General features: G+C 35.4%; 1 protein-coding gene across 3 annotated transcripts in view; it reads left to right on the top strand.

The window, feature by feature from the left end:
- NR1H4 (nuclear receptor subfamily 1 group H member 4) overlaps nt 1-17,472 on the top strand; it is an 85,245-nt gene that overhangs the window by 55,233 nt on the left and 12,540 nt on the right. For all 3 annotated transcript variants that reach the window (XM_023504410.2, XM_023504409.2, XM_012550594.3), the window contains 4 exons: nt 8,541-8,674; nt 11,374-11,472; nt 11,787-11,886; nt 16,842-16,988. In XM_023504410.2, coding sequence (XP_023360178.1) covers nt 8,541-8,674; nt 11,374-11,472; nt 11,787-11,886; nt 16,842-16,988 — 480 coding nt within the window. The remainder of the gene's footprint in view (nt 1-8,540; nt 8,675-11,373; nt 11,473-11,786; nt 11,887-16,841; nt 16,989-17,472) is intronic.

Below are 17,472 nucleotides of genomic sequence, written 5' to 3'. Positions count from 1 at the left end.
TGAGGATCAAATGAGATAATATTTGCAAACCTTTAAGTATTATAGAAGGGCTAGTTATTATTTTATTATTTTGTCACCTTTTGTCAAGATTAAATTATCATTATTTAATTGTTTGTTTTATGTATCTGAAAATTAAAAGAACTTTTCTCTCCTCCCTCTTGGAATAAGGGTGGAGAGTGGAGGGTCAGATTCTGAGGTGGGAGGAAACAAACATGTATGAAGTGCTTATTATGGAGCAGGCACTGTACTGAGAATTTTACACATAGTACCTAATTGAGCAAACTGAGGCATATAGAGATGAAGTGACTTTTCTAAAGTCACACCACTTGTAAATTATCTGGAGTCATATTTGAACTCAGTACTTCTTGATTCCAGGAATCAACCGGCTTCCTCCATTACATATTGTGTGACACTGAACAAAACAATCTTTCAGTGCCCCCCAGTTCTAGGGAACAAATGGTATAGCTGGTATTGTCATGAGAGAGAGAAAGAGAGAGAGAGAGAGAGAGAGAGAGAGAGAGAGAGAGAGAGAGAGAGAAAGAAAGAGAAAGAGTGAGAGAGAGAGAAACAAAGACAGACACACAGACACACAGACAGAGACACAGAGACAGAGAGGGAGAAGGAAGGGAAGGAGGGATGGAGAGAGGAAAAGGGAGAGGGAGAGAAAGAAAAGAGGAAGAGAGAGAAAGAGAGAGAGAGAAGACAAAAGAAAGAGAAAAGTTGACATTCTTTTAATTTAATTATTTTATTTATCTGTGATGAATGAGAATCTTCACAACTAAAATGATAAATTATAGAGAAACTGTCATCTGTGTCTGTGGATGGAATTTCCACACTAGGAGTTCTATCTTGGATGAATTCACAGGTTCTTAACATTGTTTAATGCTTAATATTTATTAGAGCAGAGTTTATACTAAATAGGAGTCAAAAATAATAAAAATGATCTGATCTGAATTTTTTTCTGTTAAAAATGCTGTACTTATAATTAACTTTACAAATTTCCTTTTTACCAATAACCCATAGAATCTCTTGAGCATAAATCACTATTTTTACACCTACCCTTTTCTGGGCAAGTGACTTTCCCAGGGTCACACAGCCAGGAAGTGTTGAATGTCTGAGGTCAGATTTGAACTCAGGTCTGCCTTACTTCAGGGTTGGTGTTCTATCCACTGCATCACTTGGCTGCCCCATATTGTTGAAGATTTCTATTATTTCTATTATTCTTCCCCTGATCTCCAAGGGAAGCCCAGTCATATTATCAATACATATTATTCTATAATACGGCCTTTATTGATTTGAGTAGAAGTAGAAAAACAAATTAAAATTTAAAACTAACTATTACTAAATGTCAAGCATTTTTGATGTGTTAAGATCTGGGAGCTTAAATCTGGTAGCAGAAGCCAGAAACACTTGGGAGTTCTTAGAAAGAGACAGCAGGCAATCCAGAGCACTGGATTAATTTTTAAACAAAAGAAACTGATTCTCAGGGTGGGTTTGCTTAAGAATCTTAAACTGGAGTCTGTGACCCTGTTTTTAAGACATTTTAAAGACATTTCATTGTTACCATTTGCTTTTGTGATTCTATGTATTTTATTTTGTACATTTAATAATGTAGTTCTGAGGAATCCTTGGGCTTCAACAAACGACCAAAAGGGTTGAAGATATAGAAAAGATTAAGAACTACTGAGAAGGGAATTAGAAATGTCCAAATATATATATTTCCTTTAGGCTGTAGCAAGGCAGTAGAACCTGTCGATGCCTAATTTATGAGTGATGTATGCTTTTCATACTATACAATATATTGTGCCACAATTCCCTTTCATTGTCCTGCTTCAGTTTCCCTAATGGTCCTGCCTCAGTTTCCCTAAATGGTCCTGCCTCAGTTTCCCTAATTGTCCTGCCTCGTTTTCCCTAAATTGTCCTGCCTCCATTTTCCTAAATTGTTCTGCCCCAGTTTCCCTGAATTGTTCTGCCTCACTTTCCCTGGTTGCAACTCTCTTTTTCTGCCCATTAGAACTGAGATAATTAGGGCTGTGGAGATCTGACATTCCAGAAGATAAGACTCCAGATGTCCTATCTCAGATATCTAATTAGCATTGTTTATACCTCTAAGTCCAGACTTCCTGGCTCTAAACCGGACACTTCCTTAACTCCCAGTTTGTAAGAATTTATGGTCCTACCCCTCAACCTGTCAGAACTGGATTGATGGTCCCTGTCTGGAGATTCCTGCTCTCAGTGTTCTAACTCTGTCCCTGCATTTGTCTGCCTGAACTTAGAATCATATATATGTCATTGAGAACTGCCCTGGAGGCAGAATGGATTCTGCTCTGCCTCCATTAAATCTCTCCCTCCCAAATAAAATATTAAAAACTCTCTAATCTTTATCTAGCCTCAGTTTCTCCAGCATTACAAATATATAGCTGAAAGAATGTTGATTCTGAAGTCACCTAACGTGAGTTCATCCTGATTCTGATGTTGCTATTCTCAATTTCCTCATCTGTACAATGAAGGGAGTTAGATTAGATCAAGGATCTTAAATTTTTTTTGTTTCTTGTCCTATTTTGGCAGTCTGGTGAAGCTTGTGGAATATTTTCATTTTTCACTTATCTATTTATCTACTCATTTATTCATCTATTCATTTGTTTGCTTATTTAATCATCCATTCATTTTTTTATCTGCAAGACAATAGGGGTTAAGTGACTTGCTCACATTCATGCAGCTAGTACCTCTCAAGTGTCTGAGGTTAAATTTGAATTCAGGTCTTTCTAACTCCAAGACTGGTCTTTTATTCATTCCGCCATCTCACTGCCCCTCAGAATGTTTTTAAATGCATAATATAAAACACATAGGATTACACAGGAATTCCAGCCTTTAGGGAATGGCTGGAATGTTTTTTTCTCCCCTATCTTTTTTTTTTCTTTTTTCTATTTAAATTTTAAATAAACTCTTTTAAAGAAAAATTCACAGAAAATTAAAAAAAAGAAATGAACAATTTTTTTTTTTCCTATCCAAGTTTACAACTCCCCTCAAATCAATTTACAAAGCCCATGAGCATCCACGGACCTCTGGTGAAGGATTCCTGGACTCAGGGGGTTGTGTGTCTTTTATTATAGTAATTCCAGAATCTCAGAGGAAACTTCTACCTGTCCACATCTGAACAATGACATTGAATCAATCTCTCCTTCCCTCTCTCCCCTCTTCCCCCACTACCCCAGCATGCTTTGGAATGAGTGTGCCTTCAATCTGGTATTCAAGAGTCCTGGTTTGAGTCCTGCACCTGTCTTAGAAATCATGATTTCATGACAGTCTCTTGGACTGTCTTTCCATCTGTAAAGTGGAAAAATCATATTAATTTCATAAGACTATTAAAGAGGAAGATTAGATTAGATAGATAAAAAGTATTGGACTTCTTAAGAAGAAAGGACTAATGTTAGCATGGGGATAAGACTGAATGGATACATGGATAGGCCTGATGACAGGAAAACTTGATTTCAAATTTTGTGTTTGGTGTGTTTTATCTGGCCAAGTCATCTGATTTCCCTCACTCTCAGATTCTACATCTGTGAAATGAGGGCAACAATAGCACATACTTCACAGGATTATTGCAAGGTTCAAGGGGTGTGTGTGTATGTATGTGAATACATATACATATATGTGTATATATGTATATATATATATATATATTTATATAACTTTGAAAATCTGAAAGTATTTTAAAATGTCAATTTTTATTCATTCAGATCATGACATTTTTCAAACTTGAAGAGAAACCTTTGAAATCATTTAGAGGTACCTGGATAGATTTCAAGGATTCTATGAAATTGAATAAGGGAAAAAAATGCTATATCTTTATTTTTAATAATTTCTAACTTAAATCTTGATTTTCCTTAATTTGTGAGTTAGGCTATAGCAAGGCAGTAGGACTTGTAGATAACTAATTTATGAGTGAGGTATGCTTTTCATACCTATACAAAATACAGCTGAAAAAATGTTGGCTCTGAAGTCACATAACCTGAGTTCAAATCCTAACTCTGATGTTGCTAGTATCAAATGTGGACAAGTCATTCTCATGAGAAGAGGTCTATAAGTTCCACCAGACTACCCTAGAGATCCATGATCCAAAGATGATAAGAACTCCTGATGGATGAAGAAACCGAGATCTAACAATTATATCTTAATTATTATTATTATTTTCCAAGGCAATTGGGGTTAAGTGCCCAAGGTCACATAGCTAGTAAGTGTCAAGTGTCTGAAGCTGCACTTGAACTCAGATTTTCCTGATTTCAGAACCTGTGCTCTATCTTCTGCACCATCTAGCTTCCTCTATCTTAATTATCTTTATATCTTCCCAAGACTGAGTCCTGGATTCCAATGAATGAATAATACTTTTTGTTTAGCAGATAGAGAATGCTCATTTTATTCATTTTTTTCTGACCACTTCCACTCCATACCAAGAGTTTAAATAGTCTGAAAATTTGTTTTATATTTCTTTTGTCAGGTTACACAAATATGACTACATTGCTTTATTATGACACATGATTAAGTGGAAAGGATGTTGAATTTGGAACTAGATGACCTGGTTTTGAATCAGAGTTTTGCCCACACATTTAACCTGTGAGACTTTGACAAATCATGTAACTTTTCTGAATCTTGGTTTATTCATTTATAAAACAGAAAGGCTGGACTAAAAGATTCTTAGGTCCCTTCCAACAAAACAGTCAAATGTGGCTAAAGAGAGCACAGCTTTATATTTCTGACATCGAGAAAACATGATAGCTAATAGATAGATGCCTAGAACCTACATGAACATCACATCCTTATATTCTCACAATCTACAACTTTATTTTCATGAGTCTTAGATTAAAAAAAACTAATTGGGGATCTAATCCAAACTATTCATTTTCTAGATGAAGAAACTGAACTCAGAGCGAGCAATTGACTTTCCCAAGGTCACACAGATTAGTAAATAGCAAAGTAGAGAAAATTAGGAAATAGGTTGGCTTGGCAGCTAAACTCAATTTCACATGGGGAAATGTCACATAAACTGAAAAAGTGATGTGGTGAGCTAAGTTGATGCATTAAAGCATTTATAACTAAATGGAATTGGATTATTAAGGATTATTAACCATTTTGAGTTTTGCTTTGGACTTACTTCATTGCTGCCAGATTAGTTAACCTCTCTTTGGTTTATTTTGTGGTATCCAAGAATCAGAATTGGTTTTTCAAGTGCATTGATAATGTCAATGTCCATTTGCAATACTAAGGACTTCCTTGACTTTTTGTTCCTGGATTTTCTTCCCCATATTGATCTCAGTAGTATGTATGGCAGAATACAAAAATGACTTTCTAACAGTAGAAAGAGAGTTTGAACTAAACTAGAAGTAACTAAATAATTACAGGTATGGCATCATCAATCAATCGATCAATAGACGTTTATTAAGTGCTGTATACAAAGTACTGTGGAAATACTGGGGATACAGAGAGGCAAAACACAGTCTCTGCTCTTGTGGAGTTTACCATCTAAGGTGAGGGGACAACCAATAAACACGTAAGTACAAAGCAAGCCATATACAGGATAATTTGGAATTAACTAACAAAGTGAAGGCACTGGAATTAAGTGTTGTTGGGGAAGACTTCCTGTAGAATATTGGATTTTAGTTAGGACTTAAAAAGAAGCCAGGAAGGTCAATTGTGAGAGTAGAGGAGGGTGACTGTTCCAGGCTAGAGAAAATGCCCCGAGTTGAAAGATGGAGTATTTGTAGAATGGCTAGAAGGATGGATCAAAAAGTATACATCCAGAGCCCATCTTCTTGGATCAAGTTTCTTTGTCATGGCAATAACACCTACCATTTACATGATGTTATGAGGTTTATAAAGCATTTTTTAGATGTCAATTCACCTGAACCTCACAACAACCCTGTAAGAGGGATCCTGCAGGTATTATAAGTCCCAAACACAGATTGACAAATTGAGAGAAATTAGCTTTTTACTTAGCTAAATATGTCAGAAGCAGGATTCCACCCTGAGTCTTGCTAACTCACAGCATTTAAGAGGCAGTATGTAAGAAGACACGAGTTCAAATCCTGATTGTGCCTTTTACTACATGCTATTTACACATTCCTATTCCTCAGTTTCCTCATCTGTAACATGAGAAATGGACTCACTGAATTCTAATTATCTTTTTAGCTCTTAATTCACAATCCCTGCCTCTAATTTCATCATTTATCCTCTGCCCACTTTGAATAACTTAAATCTGTTCTCTAAGGAACATGTTTTGTGGCTTTTCAAACTGTACTTTGTTGTTTAATCATTTCAGTTATATGTAACTCTTTGTGACCCCATGTGGGGTTTTCTTGGCAAAGATATTGAGCTCCAGCTCATCTTATAGGTAGAGAAACCGAGGCAAACAGGGGTTAAACAACTTGCTCAGGATCACACACTTAGTAAAAATGGATTTGAATTCAGATCTTCTGATTCAAGGTCCAGTGTTTTGTCCATTGCCCGACTTAGCTGCCTGCAGTATTCTGATTCTGCTTCCACCTAGCTGCCTGCTGCTCAATTTTCCAATGTTCAAATTAGATGTGTAAGAGATAAAAGAGCTTTTCTATTGTTAATTTTCTCTATCTCCATATCCCCAATAATGTGTGTGTATTGGGGGGAAGGGGAGGAAGGAGAATCTTGAAACTTTGATAAATCTCATGAAAGCCTTAGAAATAAGGTTCAGATAGATCTTTACAGTTTCTAAGCCCCGGCCACTCTTGCTTTCCTGCTTTTTTGGTCACTGAAAAACTTTGGTCCTTTCTATCTGAACTCCAAGGTCGTCATGGAGACCAGTTTCTTTGCACCCACCCACCTGTGACTTGGAGGCTTTCCTAGATTTTGTCCATGGAATTTCCCTGCAGTAGACTACCTTTAATCTTGGCACTCAGTCCAGGACAAAGGGCCAAGGGAGGTTCCCTCCCTACCACGCTCCCCCCTTACTCAGTTCTTCCTGATGATTTTTAAAAATCCATTTCTTTAAAAGCCTCCAGTGATTCATCAATGTCACTTTCCCCTTTCCTCAACAGATTACATCCAGGTCGATTCATCATTCAGAATTTGGAAACCACAGAATATTGCTTCACACCAAACAGATTTCATTGGTCTCTTAAGGGGACAGGAGAAGGAAACAAGTAACTTTAGCAAACACAACATTCAGCCAGTTAGTGAATTCATTAACCACTGACTAAGTGCCAGCCATTCTGAGTGGGGATAAAATAAAACAAGAATACGGTTCCTGTCCTCAAGGAACATACATTCCAATAGCAGCAAATCTAAAACCCAGTTAAATTTTGATGATTTTTAATTCCAGTCATAGATAGATGAAGTATTTATTTCATGATTTGGGGAGTTTTTTTTTTTCTAGAAAACATGATCATGGTGAAAATAAATGTGTGCAGAAAAATATTTATTGTGGCAGACATGTATTTTGGAATGGTCTATATAAGTGGTCATAAAGACCAGCTAGGTGGTGCCATAGTGGATAGAGTATTGGGTCTGGAGTCAGGAAAGCTCTTTGTCCTGAGTTCAAATTTGACCTCAGTCATTTACTAGCTATATGACCCTGGGCAAGTCAATTAACCCATGCTATTTACTAAGCAATAACTGCATCCCTTCGGTTATTAATCCTCTCTCCTGAAAACTGATTTGTATGAATTTTTAGAAAATGTATCCTTTGAGATGATTATCTGCAGAATTGTTCAGTGCTGGATTTCTCATCCCCTTTTGCGTCACTTTAGCAGCATCTTATGACCTCTAGCTTTGAAAAGCATAAAAGACACAGAATTACAAAAAAAATACCAGTTTATACTGGAGTCTTCTTATCAAAATATTATTTAAAAATAAATTCACAGACTCCACATTAAGAACCTCTGAGATTCTAGTGGGAAAAGTGGAGGACATGAAAGCAGGAGGATCTAGATTCAAATCTTATTTCTGATGCTTATTAGCTGGGAAATGAGTTAAGATGGAATTTCCCTATTAAAAAATGGGAAGACCAATTGTACCACTTCATAGAGTTTGTGGTGATGAGAAAATGAATAATTATATATATATATATATATATATATATATATATATATATATATGTTAACTATTATCATTATTACATGTTATATTCCCTTGTATGTTATATGTTAGTTGAGGGCAAGTATGGTTTTGTTTTTTGGTCTTTGCATCAACCAGAGGCTTACACATAATAGGTGCACATAGTAGGTGTTTAATAAAAGTTGTTGAATTGAATTGATTTGTTTTCAGGAGTATTTAACTTTTTAACCAGCTGATTTGTTTTCTTTCGTCAATTCATTTTCTTTCATCAATTCGTTTTCTTTCATGTATTCATTTCATTCATTCATTTGTATTTCAACCTCCATGTCATAAAGTTGAAATAATTGAAATAAAAGTCCATCCTGATGATGGATGATCATTTATGCCTCTGCCCAACAGCATCTTCTGTGACTAATAAAGTCTATTAAGCCCATGTATTTTTAAAAATATTTCAGGCTTGCTAACTGAAATCCAATGTAAATCTAAACGACTGAGAAAAAATGTGAAGCCATCTTCCGATCGGTCAGGCAATGAAGACAATGAAGGGTCTGACCTGAGACAGGTGACATCGACAACCAAGTCATACAGGGTAATCAAATTTAATCATGATTTCAGGGGACGCTTATTCTCGTGGTTGTTTCTTTGCTTCATTCCAATTCATTACCTGTCAAGATGAGATTCCTTTCCGGTAGGGGTTAGATGAAAATGCTTTTTGACTTACATCATAGCCATTTATCACACTCCTGTTATGTGTGGGATATGACTAATGACGTATTTGAATCCAAAACCAGTAGGTTGGACACAGTAGAATTGTATACAATAAAATTTTATATATGATACAATTTTGTTGTATATAATACAGTTTTACATGCAATACAATTTGGATACGATAAAAATTATTCAAGCTGCTCAGTTTCTCTTGCCTTAGGGCACTTGAAAAGGAAATTAAATTGGCAGAGATGTGGGACAGACAAAAGTAATACATAAATGGACCTAGTAACTAGGTAACATAGTGAACATAGTGCCAGATGAAGAGTCAGGAGAATTCATCTTCCTGAGTTCAAACCTGGACTCAGATATTCACTAGCTATGTGACCCTGGGCAAGTCACTTAACCCTTTTTGCCTCAGTTTCCTCTTCTGTACAAGGAAATGGCAAAGTACTCCAGTATCTTTGCCAAGAAAGTCCTAAAATGGGCTCATGTCGAGTTGGACATGGCTGAAATGACTCAACAACAACCACATGGCTCAAAAGCCAAATCTGCTAAGAATGGCAATAAAAATTTATTTTTAAATGTAAAAATCCATTTTAGAGGCCTGTGGTGGTCAAGTTACTTGTCAAAGATCAGAAGAGATAGTAAGAACTAAGATTTGAACCCAGTATATGACCCAAGATTGATTATAGTATCTTGTACACCAGTGGTCCTCAAACTTTTGTTCTCAATATCTTTATCCTATTAAAAATGATTGAGGATTTGTCCAAAGAGTTTTTGTTTATGTGGGTTATTGTTATAGATATTGATCACATTAAAAATAAAAAATAATTATGAATTTGTAGACTCTCTGAAAGGATTTCAGAGATTCCCAGGTTGCTCTGGACCATACTTTGAGAACCACTGATCTACACCAAGCTGCCTTCCTGAACCATTGAAGAAAATCTAGGCAAGCCTGTTTTGTTGATCCAGCTGGTTTGTCAGTTATAAAAACTGGGTTGTTTGGGGGTGTTTTTTATAATTCATTGAAAAAATAAGGTAAAGATGACAATTCTTATATTTCTGATATTCATCATAGTTCTCCTGTGTCATAAAATGTAATGATTATTCACACACCAAATTCAATTTAATTCACCAAACATTTATTAATCATCTATAAGGTACCAAACACTAGCAATAGAGTGCTAACAATGGGAAAGTCTCTGCCCTTGAGTTTACTTTCTTCTGAGGGATACAACAAGTATCTGAAGAAGAAAATGTCAATCAATTAACAAATATTAACTATTTGCCAGGAATAAGGCTCAGTGCTTTGGGTACAGTATCAAAAATGAAATGGTTCCTGCCTTCAAGGAGCCCATATCCTACTGAAAGATACAATATTTACATAGATAAGTAAATCTAAATCAACAAATCTACAGGCATTTATTAACTAAATACTATGTGACAGGAACTGTTATGAATACAAAGATAAAAAATGACACAGTTCCTATCCTTAAGGAGCTTTTATTTCACAATAAAGTGAAACAAGGGAACAACTGGGGTAATAATATAGCTTTTTACTATTTAAGGATTTTCCCAGAACATTAATAAAAATTTGACATTAAAAATCATTACTTTCTCAAAGTACTTAGTAATACTTTTTGTTTGTTCATTTTCACCAACTTAATAGTGGATAGAACGCCTGGAAAGGAAATTTGTTCTACCAATTCAATTAGAGTAATTAAGTCCTTCAGAGTTAATAATCCTTATAACATCACTGTTGTTGTGTTTAATATTCACCTGATTCTGATCACTTTGCTTTGCATCAGTTCATATAAGTCTTCATCCCTTCTTCATTTCTTGTAACCCAATAGTATTCCATCACAGTCATGTACCACAACTTGTTTAGTCATTCTTCAACTAATGGGCATCCCCACAGTTTCCAATTCTTAGTCACCACAAAAAGCTCTAAATAATTTTGCTTATATGGGTCTTTTTCCTTTTTTTTTAAATCTCTTTGGGATATAGACTTAGTAGTAGTATTGCTTAGACAATTAAAGATGTAGTTTTATTATCCTTTGGGCATGATTCCAAATTATATTCCAGAATAGTTATATCACTTTGTAACTCGATCAACGGTATATTAATGTCCCTGCTTTTCCATATTTCTTCCAGTGTCATTTGCCTTGTCTTTCACATAACCCAATCTGATAAGTGTGAGGTGATATCACAGAGTTGTTTTAGTTCGCATTTCTCTAATCAATAGTGATCTAGAATATTTTGTTCATATAGTTTTGATTTCTTCTTTTGAAAAATGCCTGTTCATATCTTTTGACCCATATAATTTATTCTTACAATACCCCTCAGTTTGACCATGGATTATAAGTGGAAACCCCATTTTATAGATGGGACAACAAATGTCCATTGGAACAATATAGCAGAACTCACATCCCCTGGTTCTTTTTCTTTTTTTTTTTTAATAAAGACACCTCTATTAATATATATGGAGAAGACCAAAATATTGTCTTCTCTCTTAATGACCTGACACTTAGAAACTGAAAACTGAACCTTGTGACTTTTTTTTTCTTGCCAGTATAGGAGAAAATAGAACTTACTCCAGACCAACAGAACCTTCTACATTATATTATGGATGCCTACAGAAAGCAGAGGATGCCTCAAGAAATAACTAATAAAATTGTGAGTAAAATTTCTGAAAATTGGGCCAGCAACTTTTGGCAGTTGAATTTACCTAAAATGACAATCAAAATCAGATAATAAGATCTAATTACCAATATTTCACAGTAGACCAGCAAGAAGTCGTACATATTAACCTAATATCAGTATCAGCTTAACCTAGTTTTAGGGTTAGGATCTAAGAAACAGATAGCATTTTTAAATTGAAGATGAGATTTTTTTTTAAATTTGATTTAATTTTTCTTCTTTGTTTTTTATATCATCCCAACTGTTTATTTTGACTTTTGTAATTTGCTTCCTTTATTTTTAATATTTAGTTAAAAGAGGAATTCAGTGCAGAAGAGAATTTTCTCATCCTAACTGAAATGGCTACTAGTCACGTGCAGGTCCTTGTGGAATTCACAAAAAAATTACCAGGTATGTCACAAATTGGTTGGTTTCCTCAAGTACTTATAAATACATTCATATATGGAAAAAATGAAGCTATTTTTAGACATCAGGATATTTAACAGCATAAAATCTCATTTTAAGGTAAACATTTTTATTCATTATTAGTAGCAATAATAATATTTACTAACATTTGTATAGTACTTTAAGGTTTGCAAAGAATTTTAATTTTTTCTCATTTTTTTCTTAAAACCACCCCCAGAAGGTTGGTGCTATTATTATTATTCCCTATTTTACAGATGAGAATACTGAGGTAACTGAAAGTCAACTGATTTTCCAAGAAACTAGAAAATATTTGGGGCTAGATTTGGATTTGAGAGTTCCTGACTTCCTACTGTAGACACGGCGCTCTAGAATCATATTTTAGAGCCATTGGATAGGGGATCTTGGGAATCAGGTTATCCAACTCTATTTTACAAATGAAGACTGATTCCCAGAGAAGACAAGTGAGAAGCTCAAGGTTATAGTATAACAATATTTACCAGGAAGACCCTTAGTGTAATGACCCGATTATTGACTTGAGTATCAAAGATCCCAGATTCAAATCTAAACTCTGGTCTTTATTAGCTATATGACTTGAGAACATGTTCCAACTTCTTCAACTGAATAATGATAGAATTTGACTAGCTAACCTTTGAGATCTATGCTGGATCTAAACCCCAGATCCTAATGGTCTATAAGCAACAAGCATTTATTGTCTACTGTGGACTAGACAAGGGCTTCTTAAATTTTTCCCACTCACAACCCCTTTTCACCTTAGAACTTTTTGTGAGACCCTGGATATATAGATATATAAAACAGATATGCAAATCAAGCATTTACTTATAATAAATCATAAGGAAATTTATTTTAAAAGAATTCTTGGTATACATATAATTTTACCATTTATTAAAAATGAAAGCAAATTTGCACAGTGTTAAGATGGGTGTTCTTGTTTTTTTTACATATATAATTAAATCTTGGTGGAATATTTGATGCCTTTTACTGCTGCCAAGTTTTTTACAAGCCCCACATTCGGTTATGATGTGACCCCATATGAGGTTGTGACCCAAAATTTAAGAAGCTTTGGGCTAGATTATGTACTGGGGGTATATAGAAAGAAATCATAATAGTTGCCACCTTCCACTATTTTACATTATTTTAGTGAAACAATAACTACATGGAAAAAGAAATACAATATATATATATATATATATATATATATATATATATATATATCTATGAGATACAGAGTGATTTCATGTGGGAATACTGCACTTATGGGCTTTCACAAATTGAATCCCTCAAAAAGTGAGGTGGTGTGGGAACTGAGAGCTGAAGCATCTCGCTGAGAGGTTAAGGTGAGGTGAAAGAACCTTCCATAATCTTTCCAGGGGTCATTAGGAGAAAGGGGTGGAGGTGGGAAAAAGAATGTCGTATATGATGAATAACCAAAAAAGGCCAATTGGCTTGAAGTCTACATAGAGTGTGTGAACTACTAGATAATAAGCCTGGCAAGGTACCCAGAAGCCAAGTTGTGAAGGACTTTAAATGTCAAAGAGAGCAATTCATATTTGGTCCTACAGGCAATAGGGAGCCATTGGTAATTTGGGGACAAAGGAGTGACATGGTTGGATCTGTGCCTTGGGATATCACTTTGTCCGCTGTATAAGGGACAAGACGTTTATACCATCACTACTTGAAATATTTCCAGCTGGCAGAGCTATTTTTTTTTTACATAGACTTTTTGTTAGACATATTAATCTGCCTTTTTTTTTTTCCCTCTTGGCCCGTGATGTTATTTTATTAATTTCATTGCATCTAGCTTTTTGGATCTACGTGGGTTTGGGCAAAATTCATAAGACGTGAGGAGAAAGTGCTCACTTATCATTGAAACATGAACATTCTTTCATTTCTTTATTAACTCTGAAAGATGAATTTAATTTGTTATATGCTAACTGAGTTGAAGGCAATCCCTCATGATCAAAAAACAAGATTACATATTCATGAAAGTTGTAAGTGATGGAAGAGGAATTGAGAAAGGGAGGATGTGGACTTTTCTTTTAGCATTTTCTGGAAGGGTATCTAGAAAAAGCTGGAACCTGGGTGGCTCATTGCTGTAGAATCAAGAAATAGTTGATCAGATTAAGCATTCTACATGTAAAATACTTCAACCATCACAGTACTCCCTTCTCCTCCCTTCTCAACACAGATTGCAACAAAGCAAACTTCTCATCCCTGTGTCTCTTTATCTATATCTTATCTATATCGATTCAGTAATTCTCAAATCAAGGTCCCCCCAGTATTCAGAAGCCTGCTTGTAGGATTCAGGGGACTCAATCTTTTTGTGTCATGGATCTCTTTGACAGATTAATAAGGGGGAAGGAAGTGGCTGGGGAGTGGGGTAGGGGGAAGGGAGTAGCATATATTAAGTACTCATCATCATTTTATTCTCACAACTCTGGGAGGTGCTTTCCCCCAATTTTACAGTTAAAGAAATTAAGACAAACAAAAATTGATTTATCCAGGATCACACAGCTAGTGTTTGTCTGAGGCTATATTTGAACTCTGGATTTCCTGACTCTAATGGCAATTCTTAGATTAATATTATAAAATGCTTAAAGTACATAGGATAGATACTTAACACTTCCTAGCTGTGTGACCCTGGGCAAGTCACTTGACCCCAATTGCCTCAGTAAAAATAAATAAAATACAAATACAAATCTCTCAAAACTAACATCAATTTTGGAAATTACCAAAAAAAGCAGATTGACATATGAAGATACAGAGAAATTTCACAGAAGTCATCTAGTCTAATCCATATTTAGAAAAAGTACCTTTCTGACATATAACCTCCTCACCACCCCTTCCCTGATTGCCTTCAAGACACCTTAGACCTCACCTACTGCAACAGGTGTTTCCCAGCTTCCTTCTACCTGGACCTCTGATATAGTGCCTTCTCTCTGAGATTATCTCCCTCTTATTTTGTAAGTGTACGGTATACTTGTAAGTATACAGCTGTGTCAGTGCGGAGTCCCTCATTAAAGAAAGATCTCATTGATGACAGGAACCATGTTTTTGCTTTTCTATATACTTGTAATGTTTATCATAATGCCTGGCACTTAATAAGTACTTAATAAATGTTTGTAGACTATGATCATCCAATCTTTGCTCCAATGAGATAGAAGCCTTATCTTTCAAAGAAACCCATCCTAAATTTGGACAGCTCCAATTTTTAATAAATTCTTCCTTCTATCAAGCTGAAGTATGCTTTTTTGCTGCTTCCATCACTCCTAACTTTTCTTTACAGCCAAGCAAATATAATCCTTCTTCCATGACAGCATGGAAGTCATTTCATTGGCAGCATTAGAATCAGGCTCCTTTTATGACATGAATTGTAGGCTCTTTGCTATCCTGGCTATCTTCCTCTTGACACTTGGCAGATCTTTGGTGTCCTCAGATTTGATGTCCAGAGCTAAATTTAGAACTTGATATGTCATCTGACCAGGAAGGGATGCTCTAGGACTCTTGACTTTCCATGGGGAGTGGATACTATGATTCTTTTAATTCATCTCAAGATTAAAAGACCTTCTTGGCTACTATTTCAATTAGAGAGTGAAGAAAAATCTGTTACAATTAGAAATATTCCAAGGCAGGGCAATGGTTTTGTTGTTCAGTCATGTCATTCTCCATGACCACATTTGGGGCTTTCTTAGCAAAGATACTAAAATGGTTTATCATTTCTTGGTTGCCACAACCAAGTTGTGAATGGACTTTTAGAAAACAAAGCAAGGAGTTTATATTGGATTTTGGAAGCAATAGAGAATCTAGACTTTATTTAATAGAGGAGTGACATGATTAAAACTGCATTTTGGTGGGGAAGGTGAGATGGAGGAGGGAGAAATTTGAGGCAAGGAGGCCAAGTAGTTCAACACTCTATGAAGAGTGGTAAGGGAAAGTGGAAAATAAGACATATCCCTAAAAGAATTGACAATGTAACAGTAGAATTAAGACACGGAAATAACAATTATAATATCAAGAGAATCTCAGTACAGGAGGGAGATACAAAATACTACAAGAAGTCTAGGAAGGAGGAGACTTCACCTGATGGGTGGCAAGGAACCCCAAAAGCCATATAATCTCTCCCCTTTCTAGGTTGTAATCATTATTGGCTAGAATTTTAAGATGGAAAGTTAGTTCTAACTGAAGGGAATGTATTTTTTAAAAAAAGCAAAGAGACCAGAATAAATTCAGAGAAATATATAAAGTGTCATTTTATGGGATTATTGAGAGTATAAGAAAAGTAGCATTGTGAATAAAGATAGTTTGGGTCCATAAAGTAGAGGGCCTTGAATCTAGGCCAAAAGCAAAATTGATAGAGCACTGTACTTAGCGTCAGGAAGATCCGAGTCCAAATTTTTATGGTCACTTTTATCTCTATGTGCTTCATCTTTCTGATTTATAAAATGAGAATGATAATAGCACCTCTATTGCAGGGTTGCTGTAAGGATCTAATGAGATAATAAATAGTAAGCATTTAGTGCAATGCCTGGCATAGAGTAGGATTGTAGAATTGTTTTTTCAGTCATTTCAGTCATGTCCACCTCTTAGTGAACCCATTTGGCATTTTCTTGGCAGAAACGTTAGAGTAGTTTACCATTTCTTTCTTCAGTTCATTTTACAGATAAGGAACTGAGGCAAATAGGGATAAGTGGCTTGCCTAAGATCACTCAGCTAGTAAGTATCTGAGTCAGATTTGAACTCATAAATATGAATCTTTTGACTTCAGACCTACTCTGTCCACTAAACCACGTAGTTAACTTTTTGCTAAAAAAAAAAAAAGTTAGATATTATAGAGATTATTATTATTATCATTCAATAAGTTTACTAAGCATCTACTGTTTGCCATGTACTGGGGGAAAAAATCAATCTCATTCTTTCTCCAGGATTCCAAACTTTAGACCATGAAGATCAGATTGCCTTGCTGAAGGGCTCTGCAGTTGAAGCCATGTTCCTCCGTTCAGCGGAGATTTTCAACAAGAAACTTCCTGTGGGGCATACTGACCTGTTAGAAGAGAGAATTCGCAAGAGTGGTAGGTGCTTTGGTTGATGGCTAAAAGTCTATGTTGTCATTAGATATGTAAAAGAAGCCATCTAATATCTAGTTCTAAGGACTTGTATGGGAATAACATTAATCAACACAAGTAGGAGTGCCAACAAAACCCAGATGCCAATATGACATTTGGGAAACAAATAACCTGGCAAATCTGTGCCAGTGATGACAGGATGACAAATTGAATTTTCAAAACTGTTTTTCAAGTGAAATTTCTGCTTTGTCAGGACTGTAGTAGACATTAGCTTTATCCTAGTTAGTATAATTATAAACTCGATAAATACTATTAGTAAGTGACCTTAAAAAAAGGAACATTGTTTAAAATATCATCACCCATTATCATTGCTAACCTTTCCATAGCATTTTAAGGTTTGCAAAGCAGCTTTATATATGTTTTCTTGTTTGAGTCTCATAACGATCCCATAAGGTAGATGCTATTATTACCCCCATTTCAAAGATGAGGA

This window comes from Sarcophilus harrisii, chromosome 5 (genome assembly GCF_902635505.1).
Source record: "Sarcophilus harrisii chromosome 5, mSarHar1.11, whole genome shotgun sequence".
NCBI classification, from domain to species: Eukaryota; Metazoa; Chordata; class Mammalia; order Dasyuromorphia; family Dasyuridae; genus Sarcophilus; species Sarcophilus harrisii.
The sequence above is the reverse complement of the archived record's forward strand: the minus strand, read 5'-3'. Positions and strand labels throughout refer to the sequence as shown.